Source organism: Oncorhynchus nerka, linkage group LG11 (genome assembly GCF_034236695.1).
Source record: "Oncorhynchus nerka isolate Pitt River linkage group LG11, Oner_Uvic_2.0, whole genome shotgun sequence".
Classification (NCBI taxonomy): Eukaryota; Metazoa; Chordata; class Actinopteri; order Salmoniformes; family Salmonidae; genus Oncorhynchus; species Oncorhynchus nerka.
This window is the reverse complement of record NC_088406.1, coordinates 26,976,685-26,992,283: the sequence shown is the minus strand read 5'-3', so window position 1 is coordinate 26,992,283 and position 15,599 is coordinate 26,976,685. Positions and strand designations below refer to the sequence as shown.

Genomic DNA, 15,599 nt, shown 5'->3' with positions numbered 1-15,599 from the left:
TACTGATCTGAAAACACAGGATGGATGAAAGACAGGTGGTTGATAACTACTGGGATTTTTATTTCGAAGATATGAATTCATATTTCCTTCAAATAAAATGTTTGCCCTTTCCTAGAGTCATTCATTTCTAATTAAAGATTTGACTGATTATCTTTGTGAAGTTGGCCCAGTTACCCCCACTTTACAATAACAACCTCTCCCTCGCCCACCACAAGTAATCATTCCCAACCATTGTGGAACTAAGACTCTTCGGTCAAAAGTCCGGTCGCAACATGCATGAATGCACATGAATAATCTAACTAAGAGTATCAATGGATAAACACTCAATGCAAGACAAAATATCCTCTTTTCCCATAGGAAGAGATTAGCTACACTGCCATGTGCTGCTAGTTTTAGAGCCCTTGGCTTAAGCGTATAGATAGCCAAAGGAATTAAAATTTAACCTGAGAAGCCGAATTCCATCTGGGCTGTACCCAGTTGAGCACATGACACAAGCTCTCTATGCCAGGGCAAAGCCAATTACTCCACATTTCACAGGTGCACGCATCACAGCACGCATCACTGAGCACTTCGATGCATTTACTGTACGCATCACAGCACGCATCACAGCACGCATCACAGCACGCATCACTGCACGCATCACAGCACGCATCACAGCACGCATCACTGCACGCATCACAGCACGCATCACAGCACGCATCACAGCACGCATCACTGCACGCATCACAGCACGCATCACAGCACGCATCACTGCATCACGCACGCATCACAGCACGCATCACAGCACGCATCACTGCACGCATCACAGCACGCATCACAGCACGCATCACAGCACGCATCACAGCACGCATCACAGCACGCATCACTGCACGCATCACAGCACGCATCACTGCACGCATCACAGCACGCATCACAGCACGCATCACTGCACGCATCACAGCACGCATCACTGCACGCATCACAGCACGCATCACTGCACGCATCACTGCACGCATCACTGCACGCATCACAGCACGCATCACTGCACGCATCACAGCACGCATCACTGCACGCATCACAGCACGCATCACTGCATGCATCACTGCACGTATCACAGCACGCATCACTGAGCACTTCGATGCATTTACTGCACTGGAGGGAACTCCAAGAGAGAAGGTCCACTGATAACTAATAGCCCCCCACTGCAGGTTTCCTGCCCCGTATTTTGGCTCTGATTTGGAACGGATAGCTATGCAGTTACTTATGGCTTTAACTAACTCCACAACATGAGTCAGACCTCCAACTTAGATGGTGTTGAAGGGAGCCACCACTGCTTCGGGATATCCCTGATCATGTGCCTGCCAGGCCAGCACTGGTGTTGGTCTGCTCACATGTAGCCTATATATCCCTGATCATGTGCCTGCCAGGCCAGCACTGGTGTTGGTCTGCTCACATGTAGCCTATATATCCCTGATCATGTGCCTGCCAGGCCAGCACTGGTGTTGGTCTGCTCACATGTAGCCTATATATCCCTGATCATGTGCCTGCCAGGCCAGCACTGGTGTTGGTCTGCTCACATGTAGCCTATATAATCAGTTTATATTTATTTATTTTATTTCACCTTTATTTAACCAGGTAGGCAAGTTGAGAACAAATTCTCATTTACAATTGCGTCCTGGCCAAGAGAAAGCAAAGCAGTTCGACACATACGACAACACAGAGTTACACATGGAGTAAATAATACAGTAGAAAAATAAGTCTATATACAATGTGAGCAAATGAGGTGAGATAAGGGAGGTAAAGGCAAAAAAAAGGCCATGGTGGCGAAGTAAATACAATATAGCAAGTAAAACACTGGAATGGTAGATGTGCATTGGAAGAAAGTGCAAAGTAAAGATAGAAATAATGAGGTGCAAAGGAGCAAAATAAATACAGTAGGGGGAGAGGTAGTTGTTTGGGCTGAATTATAGATGGGCTATGTACAGGTGCAGTAATCTGTGATGGCACTGTGATAGACTGCATCCAATTTATTGAGTAGGGTATTGGAGGCTATTTTGTAAATGACATCGCCGAAGTCGAGGATCGGTAGGATAGTCAGTTTTACAAGGGTATGTTTGGCAGCATGAGTGAAGGATGCTTTGTTGCGAAGTAGGAAGCAAATTCTAGATTTAACTTTGGATTGGAGATGTTTGATATGAGTCTGGGAGGAGAGTTTACAGTCTAACCAGACACCTAGGTATTTGTAGTTGTCCACATATTCTAAGTCAGAACCGTCCAGAGTAGTGATGTTGGACGGGCGGACAGGTGCAGGCAGCGTTCGGTTGAAGAGCATGCATTTAGTTTTACTTGTATTTAAGAGCAATTGGAGGCTACAGAAGGAGAGTTGTATGGCATTGAAGCTCGTCTGGAGGGTTGTAAACACAGTGTCCAAAGAAGGGCCAGAAGTATACAGAATGGTGTTGTCTGCGTAGAGGTGGATCAGAGACTCACCAGCAGCAAGAGCGACATCATTGATGTATACAGAGAAGAGAGTCGGTCCAAGAATTGAACCCTGTGGCACCCCCATAGAGACTGCCAGAGGCCTGGACAACAGGCCCTCCGATTTGACACACTGAACATTATCAGAGAAGTAGTTGGTGAACCAGGCGAGGCAATCATTTGAGAAACCAAGGCTATCGAATCTGCCGATGAGGATGTGGTGATTGACAGAGTCGAAAGCCTTGGCCAGGTCAATGAATACCACTACACAGTATTGTTTCTTATCGATAACGGTTAAGATATCGTTTAGGACCTTGAGCGTGGCTGAGGTGCACCCATGACCAGCTCTGAAACCGAAATGGTTGGTAATCTGTTTGTTGACTTAGCTTTCGAAGACCTTAGAAAGGCAGGGTAGGATAGATATAGGTCTGTAGCAGTTTGGGTCAAGAGTGTACCCCCCTTTGAAGAGGGGGATGACCGCAGCTGCTTTCCAATCTTTGGGAAATTCAGACGACACGAAAGAGAGGTTGAACAGGCTAGTAATAGGGGTTAAAACAATTTCAGCAGATAATTTGAGAAAGAAAGGGTCCATATATAGAGATTTTATATCGATTTTTAGAACAAATAAACCATAAATAAACACTACCATTCCTTGAACACCTGGTTGGAAAACTGTCATATTCCAATGATGAATTAATAATTGGAATTTCACCAACAGAAAAGCCTTACATTGCTGACGTTTGCCTGATCAGACTAAACCTCCCACCAAGCTTTGTAAACACCCTCCTCATTATGAAGCTGTATTTTCAAGATTCATATTTAGTACTGAAATACATTAAAAACACATTGGACTGAGTCTGAGTGCAACTTTGTTTTTAAAATAAGAGGCCTTGAGTGCTCAGCTGGATGGGTCTCTGGGAGGGAGGGGCAAGCTCCTGAAAACCTTTGTGCCTTTAGCGAGTACAGCGCTATAAATATCCAGGCGGGCAGCAGTGGTGCAGATTAAAATCAGACAATGAGCAACAGAAAGTGATTTTGAGGAAAGGTCAGGCTAAGATTACAGAGGCGGTCTGGTGTTGCTGGGTATGCACGGAACAGGGGAGCAGGAGGGGGAAGACGGTTACCCTGACCAATGGTGTGTGCCGGAAAGACTACAACAAGCAGAATTCATTACCCTCCAACTCCAAACATAAGCCCAGCTAGAGATACTGTATATGCCCAGTCCCAAAATATCCCTTTATCCCTTAACTGTTTTCAGATCAGATGGAAACTGATGGGAGTAAGTAATAGGGTGGAATGTTCTCTAATGCCACTGGAAGACTAGGTGGGGCCAACAACATATTACTTAAATACAGTTGAAGTCAGAGGTTTACATACACTTAGGTTGGAGTCATTAAAACTTGTTTTTCAACCACTCCACACATTTATTGTGGACAAAACTATAGTTTTGGCAAGTCGGTTAGGATATCTACTTTGCGCATAACAAGTCATTTTTCCAACAATTGTTTAAGGTACAGATTATTTCACTTATAATTCACTGTATCACAATTCCAGTGGGTCAGAAGTTTACATACACTAAGTTGACTGTGCCTGAAAAACAACTTGTAAAATTCCAGAAAATTATGTCATGGCCTTAGAAGCTTCTGATAGGCTAATTGACATAATTTGAGTCAATTGGAGGTGTACCTGTGGATGTATTTCAGGGCCTACCTTCAAACTCAGTGCCTCTTTTCTTTTGATTTTTCTATGATGTCAAGCAATCAGCCAAGACCTCAGAAAATAAATTGTAGACCTCCACAAGTCTGGTTGAACCTTGGGAGCAATTTCCAAACGCCTGAAGGTACCACATTAATCTGTACAAACAATAGTACGCAAGTATAACCACCATGGGACCACGCAGTCGTCATACCGCTCAGGGAGGAGACGCGTTCTGTCTCCTAGAGATGAATGTACTTGTGTGAAAAGTGCAAATCAATCCCAGAACAACAGCAAAGGACCTTGTGAAGATGCTGGAGGAAACAGGTACAAAAGTATCTATATCCACAGTAAAACAAGTCCTATATAGACATAACCGGAAAGGCCGCTCAGCAAGGAAGAAGCTACTGCTCCAAAACCGCCATAAAAAAGCCAGACTATGATTTGCAACTGCACATGGGACGAAGATTGTACTTTTCTGGTCTGATGAAATAAAAATAGAACTGTTTGGTCATAATGACCATCGTTATGTTTGGAGGAAAAAGGGGGAGGCATGCAAGCCGAAGAACACCATCCCAACCGTGAAGCACAGGGGGTGGCAGCATCATGTTGTGGGGGTGCATTGCTGCAGGAGGGACTGGTGCACTTCACAAAATAAATGTAATCACGGGGAACAAAAATGATGTGTATATATTGAAGCAACATCTCAAGACATCAGTCAGGAAGTTAAAAGCTTGGTCACAAATGGGTCTTCCTAATGGACAATGACCCCAAGCATACTTCCAAAGTTGTGGCAAAAGGGCTTAAGGACAACAAAGTCAATGTATCAGAGTTGCCATCACAAAGCCCTGACCTCAATCCCATAGAAATATTTGTGGGCAGAACTGAAAAAGTGTGTGCGAGAAAGGAGGCCTAACAAACCTGACTCAGTTACACCAGCCCTGTCAGGAGGAATGGGCCAAAATTCACCCAACTTATTGTGGGAAGCTTGTGGAAGGCTACCCGAAACATTTGATCCAAGTTAAACAATTTAAAGGCAATGCTACCAAATACTAATTGAGTGTATGTAAACTTCAGACCCACTAGTAATGTGATGAAAGAAATAAAAGCTGAAATAAATCACTCTCTACTATTATTCTGACATTTCACATTCTTAAAATAAAGTGGTGATCCTAACTGACCTAAGACAGGGAATTTTTACTAGGATTAAATGTCAGGAATTGTGAAAAACTGATTTTAAATGTATTTGGCGAAGGTGTATGTAACCTTCCGACTTCAACTGTACCTGTAGAGTGATTCCATGGCAGCGGAAAATATTTTTGGTCTCAGATTGTTCTGGCAATTCTCACATAGAAACTTTATTGGGAGGAAGCATGTTTGAAATGCTTATTAAATTTGTATCACATATTCTTTTTGAGAAAATCCTGATGAAAGTGGCCATTTTAGGCCCTTTTTAGACCTATACATGCCTCCTGTAAGACCGTATGATTCGTGAACCGTACATGATACAGACAACATATTAGTGCCATTATACTCCTTATAGTGTGCTTTAACACATGGAGTAATATCTAGATTCTGAAATATACACTTTCACAGTCATTTATTCAACATTAAAAATATGAATATCTCAAAACAACCCTTTTAGGTTTAGTTCATTTTAAGACATATTGTTCGTAACAATATACTCTACAAGTACATCACATTTCCAGAGAGGACTTTGCTAATTCTGAAGTTCTGATCATTGAGCACCACCAACACAGTTAATGGTAAATGGATTCAAAGGGAACTCCCTCTGCTGGTGATTTGCTGAATGTTCAATCCTAAAGGAGGGCTGTGATTGGTTAATGACCTATAATGTAAATTTCTATCTATAAAATCATTTAAAGTATCAGAGCCCACTCTGGAAATATTATGTGTTTTGAAGAGTATTTTGTTCCAAACTCGAAAAGGGTAGATTTGAGATACTCATATTAATTGTTTTAATGTTGAATAAATTACTGGGAAAATGTGTATTTCAGAATCTAAACATACTCCATTATGTTAGCGCACACTATAAGAATAATAAAGATACCAAGATGTTGTCTGTATCATGTATGGTACACAGATCATAAAGTCTTACAGGAGGCATGTACACTGAGTGTAGAAAACACCTTCCTAATATTGAGTTGCACCCCCCTTTGCCCTCAGAACAGCCTCAATTAGTCAGGACAAGTACTCTACATGGTGTTGAAAGCATTCCACAGGTATGCTGGCCCATGTTGACTAATATGCTTCCCATAGTTGTGTCAAGTTGGCTGGATGTCCTTTGGCTGGTGGACCATTTTTGATACACACAGGAAACTGTAGTGTGGAAAAACCCAGCAGTGTTGTAGTTCTTGACACACTCAAACTGGTGCTCCTGGCTTCTACTACCAAACCCTGTTCAAAGGCACTTAAATCTTCTGTCTTGCCTATTCACCCTTTCAATGGCACACATATGCAATCCATGTCTCAAGGATTAAAAATAATTGAACCTGTTCCTCCCCTTCATCTACGCTGATTGAAGTGGATTTAACAGGTGACAACAGTAAGGGATCATAGCTTTCAACTGGATTCACCTGGTCAGTCTATGTCATGGAAAGATTAGTTCATAATGTTTTGTACACTCAGTGTATAGGTCTAAAAAGGGCCTAAAATGCCCACTTTCATCATGATACAAATACATTTCAAACATACTTCCTCCCAATAAAGTTTCTAGGTAAGAATTTCCCAAAAACTCAGATACAAAAAAATGATTCAGCTCCCGCCCTATATGGCCCCTTGAGATGTACAGTAGGAGTAGCATAGGTATATTAATGGGTTGTTTTTAGAGTGGAGAAAAGAAAATGGCAGGTAGAGTTTGACTGAGGTGGTCCATGAGATGACTGATCACTGACAAACAGGACACTTGCTGAGTGATAACAGTGCTGCAGTAATACTGTAGTAGTAATTACGATGTTATTACACTGGTAGCAACATCAAGGCCCCTCAGAATCCACATGTGCTCTGTACTTTGAAGAAGTGGTTCTATAGGCCAACTAATGTATTTCCAAAACTAAGGCACTTGAACATGGCCAGGTTGGGAGCCTTGGCCCCTTGAAGAGAGCCCAGAAACAGATGAAAGCCTAATCCCAAGTCTTAAGAACAGTTTATGGTTAAATCTGGGGATGTTACCCCCAGGACAGGTCCCTGGATCAGAGAGCTGTGTATCAAAAGCTATTTACCCTCCCACCTTCACACTTACATTTTTTTCACCTCAACCTTAGAAATTGGATATGCTTCATAAGCTACTAAACAGTACATAAACATACCTAGATTTGGAGTATTGGGGGATATAGGTGAGGTGAGTTCAGTCTCACTTCTGAACATTTGTGGCCTGTGATTCCACCTAATGGGAACCAAAATGTTGAATAACTGTAACTGTTACTGACATAATCACAACATAGGCCTACATATTGATTCATACCTAGCTTTGCAGCCTACTACTACACAAGGTCAGGTCACGTGCACACGGCCTCCTTAAAGAGAGCGCATGGCATCACACATTCTTTGCCTCATCCAGTAGGTAGGTAAACATATTTGTAACACTTACCAGACCACCCCAAAAGCTCCATAGCCGATGGGTCTGTCGGGCTCTATGTCCAACTGCGGCTGTAAGTGGTGCGAGTGTTGATGATGGTGGTGGTGAGCTTTGACAGCCGCAGCTTGAACTTGGGCAGGTGCCGCTGCCGCTGCCGGGCCGGGGGCTTGTCCAGGAGCTGGCGAGGGAAAGTATGGTTGTTGCTGGCTCGGGTTCAGCATTACCGCGGCTGCCGCTGCAGCTGCTGCTGTAGAAGCGTGTTGTTGTACAGGGTGGACAGCGGCGGCAGAGCCGGGGTGTTGCAAGTGATGCTGGCCCGGGTGGTGATGGTGGTGGAGATGGGGAGGTGGGAGATGCGGTAGTTGGTGGTGATGGTGCGGGTGATGGGCAGCAACTGCCGAGGCGCCACCGTTGTATGCAGCCATCATTTTTGCGGCATTGGCAGCCGTTGTTCCGCACAAAGCCATTAACTCAATAACAATAAAAAAGAAAGGAAAGGAGGGATATAGGTGAAAATGCGCCTTTTATTTTACGCGAAAATAATATCCCAGGTGAAGGTAGGCTATAGGATTGGGCAGATGGTGTTTAACTGGTCATTGGTTGTGACCCGATGCATACAATCAACAAAACCAACTTGAAAAGGTTTGAATTAAATAAACATGTCAGCTATAATTCTGAGATCAACCTCACTCTCCCTGAAAGCTTTATCATTACACGGATCTGACCTACTTCTCGTAATTACATTTTCTTCCGCATGCACCGATAGCAGATAGGCCACTAAACTATTGCAATAATTAAAATGTAAATGAAGTATATTTTGTTAAAATTTTTAAATAAAAAATGCGACAGAAAAGAACCCGCACCCCCCACAATAAATAAATTATCCACGGCCCTAGGTCTCCCTCATGTTGGAAGTGGCGTCCCCCTCTCCACTGACGAAACTCGGTCAATTTCCCCTTCTTGATATTAAAAGGGAAACCGATATGTATCACATGGGAAATAGCACAGCATTCATCTTTCATTACTCAAGTTTGCCATATTGTCTGGTCCAGCACCGCCGTTGTTCCCACCGCCTGTGCTGCATGCAGTTTGCAGAAGTTATTCGGCTTTAGGTCGAGCTACCGTTGTTTGCTAGATAGCCACTTGTAGTAGGCGTTGCGAGAACAGTATGGGAGACTTCAAATGTTCCGCATATAACAACAATTCCAATATTATGTAGCAGTAGACTGACTGCAAGAACAAATAGACCCAAGCAAAGCGAGAACGCTACCGAGATGTGATACAATGTTGCCGTTTACGACGTCTTGTAGAAATAGGCTACGGACCGTTGTCCTCCCTCAGATGTCACAATTCCCGCAACCCCAGACTCCAGAAATCCGAATCATGTTGATAAAATTAGCTATATATTTTTCTGGATAACGAGGAAAACAAATTCTTCCAATAGCACAGTCAACTTATTTTCCCCATTGGATCCCGTGTGCTCAGCTTGTTCCGCACACTATCTCCCTCCGCAGCACACACATAAATCCATTAAAGGAAAATATGAATAAAAACAAAAAATATCCAAAAGTCCCTTGTATTTAGAAAACAAGCAGCCAGTGTCGACTCCCTCCAGCCGGATGGTGCTGTCAGGACCTAGGAAACATGCACAGCCAGAGAACCCAACCACTCAGTGATGGAAGGCTGTGGCTCCAATCAAAAGACGAGTTTGACGTTTTTTATGTTTTTTAGCCAATCAGTTGCATCCAGATAGCAACCAAGGATTTACCACAAAAGTCAAGGCCTGTGGACACTTGAAACTACCGCCATTGTGGAGACCTAGACTTGTAATGTCGCAGTGAAATATGAATAGAACATTTGAACCCGAATGGAGAACACGAGCTTCAGTTGCTCGTAGAAATTACACGAGGAGCGCGACCCAATCATTATCCGCTCAACAAGAACGTTATCTTTTACGCACAGTGATAGACATAGGATGTAACCAGTAACTGCTTACGCCTCTTCATATATTGCAAGGGTTTTGAAAATTGCATTCAGTAGCCTAGCCTATATGCTATCTATACACATGCCGAAAAATATTGATCTATTGTATAGCCTGCATGTTGTTATTATAGACACATGGTAACAGTGTTACCCATCAAAATCACGGTCACACAACTTTAGCCAATGCGTTATCGACTGCCTGTTCAGGCTATTAATGATTTATAAACGAACTAGGCAAATAATTAACTTTCTACAAACATCTTATAGGTTGAAAACCCTTTTACACGCCCATCAAAAACGGTACCTTAATGCAGTGTTAGTTCTACCATAATCATTCCTAAAAGACAATAGCATAACAACAAATAAAATGTCATTTTTGTTGCCTCTCTCTGAGGTGGTGTAACTATCACATCCCTGCAGAAAGGTCCAGGTACATTGCTTTGAGAGATTGTGAACATCATGGTCTGACAAGTGCAGGTGGGCAGCCATAGACACCTGCAGTCCAAGTAAATATGTCAAACATATCTCATTAAATATTGCCACTAAATAGTGTCTGGGGAGAAGGCTACTATAGTCTCTCTCTCCTCTCTGTGTCTGGGGAGTATGTTTACTATAGTCTCTCTCCTCTCTGTGTCTGGGGAGTATATTTACCATAGTCTCTCTCTGTGTCGGTTTACTATAGTCTCTCTCTGTGTCTGGGGAGTATGTTTACTATAGTCTCTCTCTCTCTCTCTCTCTGTGTGTCTGGGGAGTATGTTTACTATAGTCTCTCTCTGTTTCGGTTTACTATAGTCTCTCTTTCGCTCTGTGTCTGGGGAGTATGTTTACTATAGTCTCTCTCTCTCTCTCTGTGTCTGGGGAGTATGTTTTCTATAGTCTCTCTGTGTGTCGGTTTACTATAGTCTCTCTCCTCTCTGTGTCTGGGGAGTATGTTTACTATAGTCTCTCTCCTCTCTGTGTCTGGGGAGTATATTTACCATAGTCTCTCTCTGTGTCGGTTTACTATAGTCTCTCTCTCGCTCTGTGTCTGGGGAGTATGTTTACTATAGTCTCTCTCTCTCTCTCTCTCTCTCTCTCTCTCTCTCTGTGTCTGGGGAGTATGTTTACTATAGTCTCTCTCTGTGTCGGTTTACTATAGTCTCTCTCTCGCTCTGTGTCTGGGGAGTATGTTTACTATAGTCTCTCTCTCTCTCTCTGTGTCTGGGGAGTATGTTTTCTATAGTCTCTCTGTGTGTCGGTTTACTATAGTCTCTCTCCTCTCTGTGTCTGGGGAGTATGTTTACTATAGTCTCTCTCCTCTCTGTGTCTGGGGAGTATATTTACCATAGTCTCTCTCTGTGTCAGTTTACTATAGTCTCTCTCTCGCTCTGTGTCTGGGGAGTATGTTTACTATAGTCTCTCTCTCTCTCTCTCTCTCTCTCTCTGTGTCTGGGGAGTATGTTTACTATAGTCTCTCTCTGTGTCGGTTTACTATAGTCTCTCTCTCGCTCTGTGTCTGGGGAGTATGTTTACCATAGTCTCTCTCTCGCTCTGTGTCTGGGGAGTATGTTTACTATAGTCTCTCTCTCTCTCTGTGTCTGGGGAGTATGTTTCCTATAGTCTCTCTCTGTGTCGGTTTACTATAGTCTCTCTCTCGCTCTGTGTCTGGGGAGTATGTTTACTATAGTCTCTCTCTCTCTCTGTGTCTGGGGAGTATGTTTCCTATAGTCTCTCTCTGTGTCGGTTTACTATAGTCTCTCTCCTCTCTGTGTCTGGGGAGTATATTTACCATATTCTCTCTCTGTGTCGGTTTACTATATTCTCTCGCTCTGTGTCTGGGGGTATGTTTACCATAGTCTCTCTCTCGCTCTGTGTCTGGGGAGTATGTTTCCTATAGTCTCTCTCTGTGTCGGTTTACTATAGTCTCTCTCCTCTCTGTGTCTGGGGAGTATATTTACCATAGTCTCTCTCTGTGTCGGTTTACTATAGTCTCTCTCTCGCTCTGTGTCTGGGGAGTATGTTTACTATAGTCTCTCTCTCTCTCTGTGTCTGGGGAGTATGTTTCCTATAGTCTCTCTCTGTGTCGGTTTACTATAGTCTCTCTCCTCTCTGTGTCTGGGGAGTATGTTTACCATAGTCTCTCTCTGTGTCGGTTTACTATAGTCTCTCTCTCGCTCTGTGTCTGGGGAGTATGTTTACTATAGTCTCTCTCTCTCTCTGTGTCTGGGGAGTATGTTTACTATAGTCTCTCTCTCTCTCTCTCTCTCTCTCTCTCTCTCTCTCTCTCTCTCTCTCTCTCTCTCTGTGTCTGGGGAGTATGTTTACTATAGTCTCTCTCTGTGTCGGTTTACTATAGTCTCTCTCTCGCTCTGTGTCTGGGGAGTATGTTTACTATAGTCTCTCTCTGTGTCGGTTTACTATAGTCTCTCTCTCGCTCTGTGTCTGGGGAGTATCTGTGTCTGTGTCCGGGGAGTATGTTTACTATAGTCTCTCTCTGTGTCGGTTTACTATAGTCTCTCTCTCGCTCTGTGTCTGGGGAGTATGTTTACTATAGTCTCTCTCTCTCTCTGTGTCTGGGGAGTATGTTTACTATAGTCTCTCTCTGTGTCGGTTTACTATAGTCTCTCTCTCGCTCTGTGTCTGGGGAGTATGTTTACTATAGTCTCTCTCTCTCTCTGTGTCTGGGAAGTATGTTTACTATAGTCTCTCTCTCTCTCTCTCTCTCTCTCTCTCTCTCTCTCTCTGTGTCTGGGGAGTATGTTTACTATAGTCTCTCTCTGTGTCGGTTTACTATAGTCTCTCTCTCGCTCTGTGTCTGGGGAGTATGTTTACTATAGTCTCTCTCTCTCTCTGTGTCTGGGGAGTATGTTTACTATAGTCTCTCTCTGTGTCAGTTTACTATAGTCTCTCTCTCTCTCTGTGTCTGGGGAGTAGACTTACTATAGGCTCCCCCTCAAGACTGGATAATCCCCCTGACAGAAAAAGGCCCCACAAGGATGGTCCACCCAGATTATTAATTAACCTAATTTTATGGACACCTGGAAAATAATCTAAAACCGAGAAAGTAGCAACCCGGAAAGTTAGCAACTCAAGATTTCAGTTTGTTTACATGGCTAAAGTGTCATTAGGCCTATTGCTAAATGAAGGCCAGGAGTTAAGTATCTCCCACATCAATACAGGGCCTCTATGTCTGCCTGGGTCCAATTCAAATATACATTATTTGATCTTCTAAATCTCACCTCACAAAAGTCTGGACAGATCTCAATTGAATGAGAAAGGTATTACATAATCATTGAAAGTCTCCAGCTATATTTTTACTGTGGGGATGTCCTCTGTCCTCTACAGCACAGCAGAGTGACCCAGCCATGGCGACTCTAATGGGGAGCAATCACCCAATTAGTTTGCAACATGGACGGACAGTGCTGCTGGAGGCACAGGAGAAGAGGGGAGGGGGTCACAGCACAGGAATGCTGGGGGGAATGTGCCTGGCAGAGAGGAGGCTATCATAGTTTGTAATTGGAGCAGAAAACAGATGGTCAGCAGCACGCACATCATGATAAAAATTTAATATTGGGGAAGATGGCGAAAGGAGACACAAATACACCTCATTGTTGACCAGTCCAATAAATAAAAAATCAACTTTCAGTTATATTAGTGTTGTCTTGGGGCATTAGGTAATGCCGGTCTCATTTAGACTTCCCACACACAGCTCTGCCAAAATGTTACAATTGTGAAAAGTGGTGATGTACTCTACTTTCTAAAAAGCCACTGTACAGATGCTGTATCTTAATTTGATCACTCTGTTGTTGCTGAAAAAAATTGCCTTGTGACTTACATAAATTCTCTCACTCGCTCAAATGCTAAAGCACCATACAGAATAAATGTCCTACTTCTGTAGGTCCTACAACTGCAACATTCAAATGTACAAAAATGTATCTGAAATGTTGTTTTATATAGCTTAATAACACAAGATATATATTGGTCTCTACTACAACATACAAGTGTATCCGAAATGCATCCGTAGCTTACACCCAAAGTATAGCTTCTTGTAGCCTATCAAAATTAATTTCCCATTAGAAAGTGTCATGTATTGTCATGTTATGTCTTGTTCCTGTGCTTTCTCTTCACTTCGTTTCCCCCTGCTGGTCGTATTAGGTTACCTTCTCTTCCTTTCCTTCCCCCAGCTGTTCCTCATCTCCTCTAACTACCTCGTTTACCCTCTCCCACCTGTTCCGTTTTTCCCTCTGATTAGGTCTCTATTTCTCTCTCTGTTTCTGCTTCTGTCTTTGTCAGATTCTCGTTTGCTTCACCCTTGTCCCGTCCTGTCGTAATCTGCCTCTTCATCAGATGCTACGTGTGATCAGGTACCTCTGTCCTCTACAACCCGCGCCTACCCGGAGAGACCAGCAGTCTGTTGCCGCTAACCCTGCTATTCTCCTCTGCTGCTAGAAGGGGACTCTCCTGTAAAGATCAGAGGACTTTATGATTTATTTGTCGCCCTCTCTGCGGGTTGTCTGTTTTGTCAATCGATACATCTGAAGAGGATCTATGTCTTCCCTGTGTTTTGACATTAAAAGACTCTGTTTCTGTTAAACCGCTTTTGGGTCCTCACTCACCTGCATAACAAGAAAGTATCACCTTCTTTTATTTATCACCTTCTTTTGTTTTACTCCTGCAATGAAACTGGTAAAATTAAGATCCATTTAGATTTTTCACCTAGTCGGCCCGGGGGTTCGAACCAGTAACCTTTCGGTTCCTGAGCCAAAGCTCTTATTAACCGCTAGGCTACCTGCCGATCCCACACGTGTATATCAATAAACAAGATATAACATTATAAAATTCTATATACTACAAAGTAAAATATGTGCATTGCCATGAAGACTAGTGCCAACATTACCTTCAGAGTTAATGAGGTAGCTACAATGGGAGAGTTTCACTGTTCCCCTGTCTTCTCTCTGTCTCTCTCTGTGGAAGACAGGTCTATTTAAAGCAGCAGGTCATTTCCGTCCGAGTCTGTTTTTAGGAACTCGCTTTCTTAAGAGACTTCACAGGAGAGGAAATGAGATGTAAAACCCGGCCAAATTATGACAATTTCTATCACACTGGAAAATCAGTAGCTCCCGTAGCCCATTTCATTTATCAGCCGAGTCAGTCACGATGCCACACTGAAAGTACATTTTTATGGGAAGTGGGGAAATGGTGGATGCTCATTAAGAGCAGGCTGTATGTGGAAAAGATTTGATTAGGTGTGACTCCATACAGTATCTGTACGTGGATGACCTTTGCTGAAGTGTGACTCCATATCTGTATGTGGACAAGCTTTGCTGAAGTGTGACTCTATAAACTGTATGTGGACAAGCTTTGCTGAGGTGTGACTCCATATCTGTATGTGGACAAGCTTTGCTGAAGTGTGACTCCATATCTGTATGTGGACAAGCTTTGCTGAGGTGTGACTCCATATCTGTATGTGGACAAGCTTTGCTGAAGTGTGACTCCATATCGGTATGTGGACAAGCTTTGCTGAAGTGTGACTCCATATCGGTATGTGGACAAGCTTTGCTGAAGTGTGACTCCATATCTGTATGTGGACAAGCTTTGCTGAGGTGTGACTCCATATCTGTATGTGGACAAGCTTTGCTGAAGTGTGACTCCATATCGGTATGTGGACAAGCTTTGCTGAAGTGTGACTCCATATCGGTATGTGGACAAGCTTTGCTGAGGTGTGACTCCATATCTGTATGTGGACAAGCTTTGCTGAAGTGTGACTCTATAAATTGTATGTGGACAAGCTTTGCTGAAGTGTGACTCTAAAAACTGTATGTGGACAAGCTTAGCTGAAGTGTGACTCCATATCGGTATGTGGACAAGCTTAGCTGAAGTGTGACTC

The 15,599-nt window shown here is 43.2% G+C and overlaps 1 protein-coding gene across 1 annotated transcript in view; it reads right to left on the bottom strand.

The window, feature by feature from the left end:
- The window catches only part of LOC115115928 (serine/threonine-protein kinase NLK), a 149,548-nt gene extending 140,157 nt beyond the window's left edge, over positions 1-9,391 (bottom strand). Inside the window, exon 1 of the mRNA XM_065024346.1 lies at positions 7,763-9,391. Within this exon, the coding sequence (XP_064880418.1) occupies positions 7,763-8,217 (455 nt within the window). The 5' untranslated portion in view covers positions 8,218-9,391. The remainder of the gene's footprint in view (positions 1-7,762) is intronic.
- Between the last annotated feature and the right edge of the window lie 6,208 nt (positions 9,392-15,599).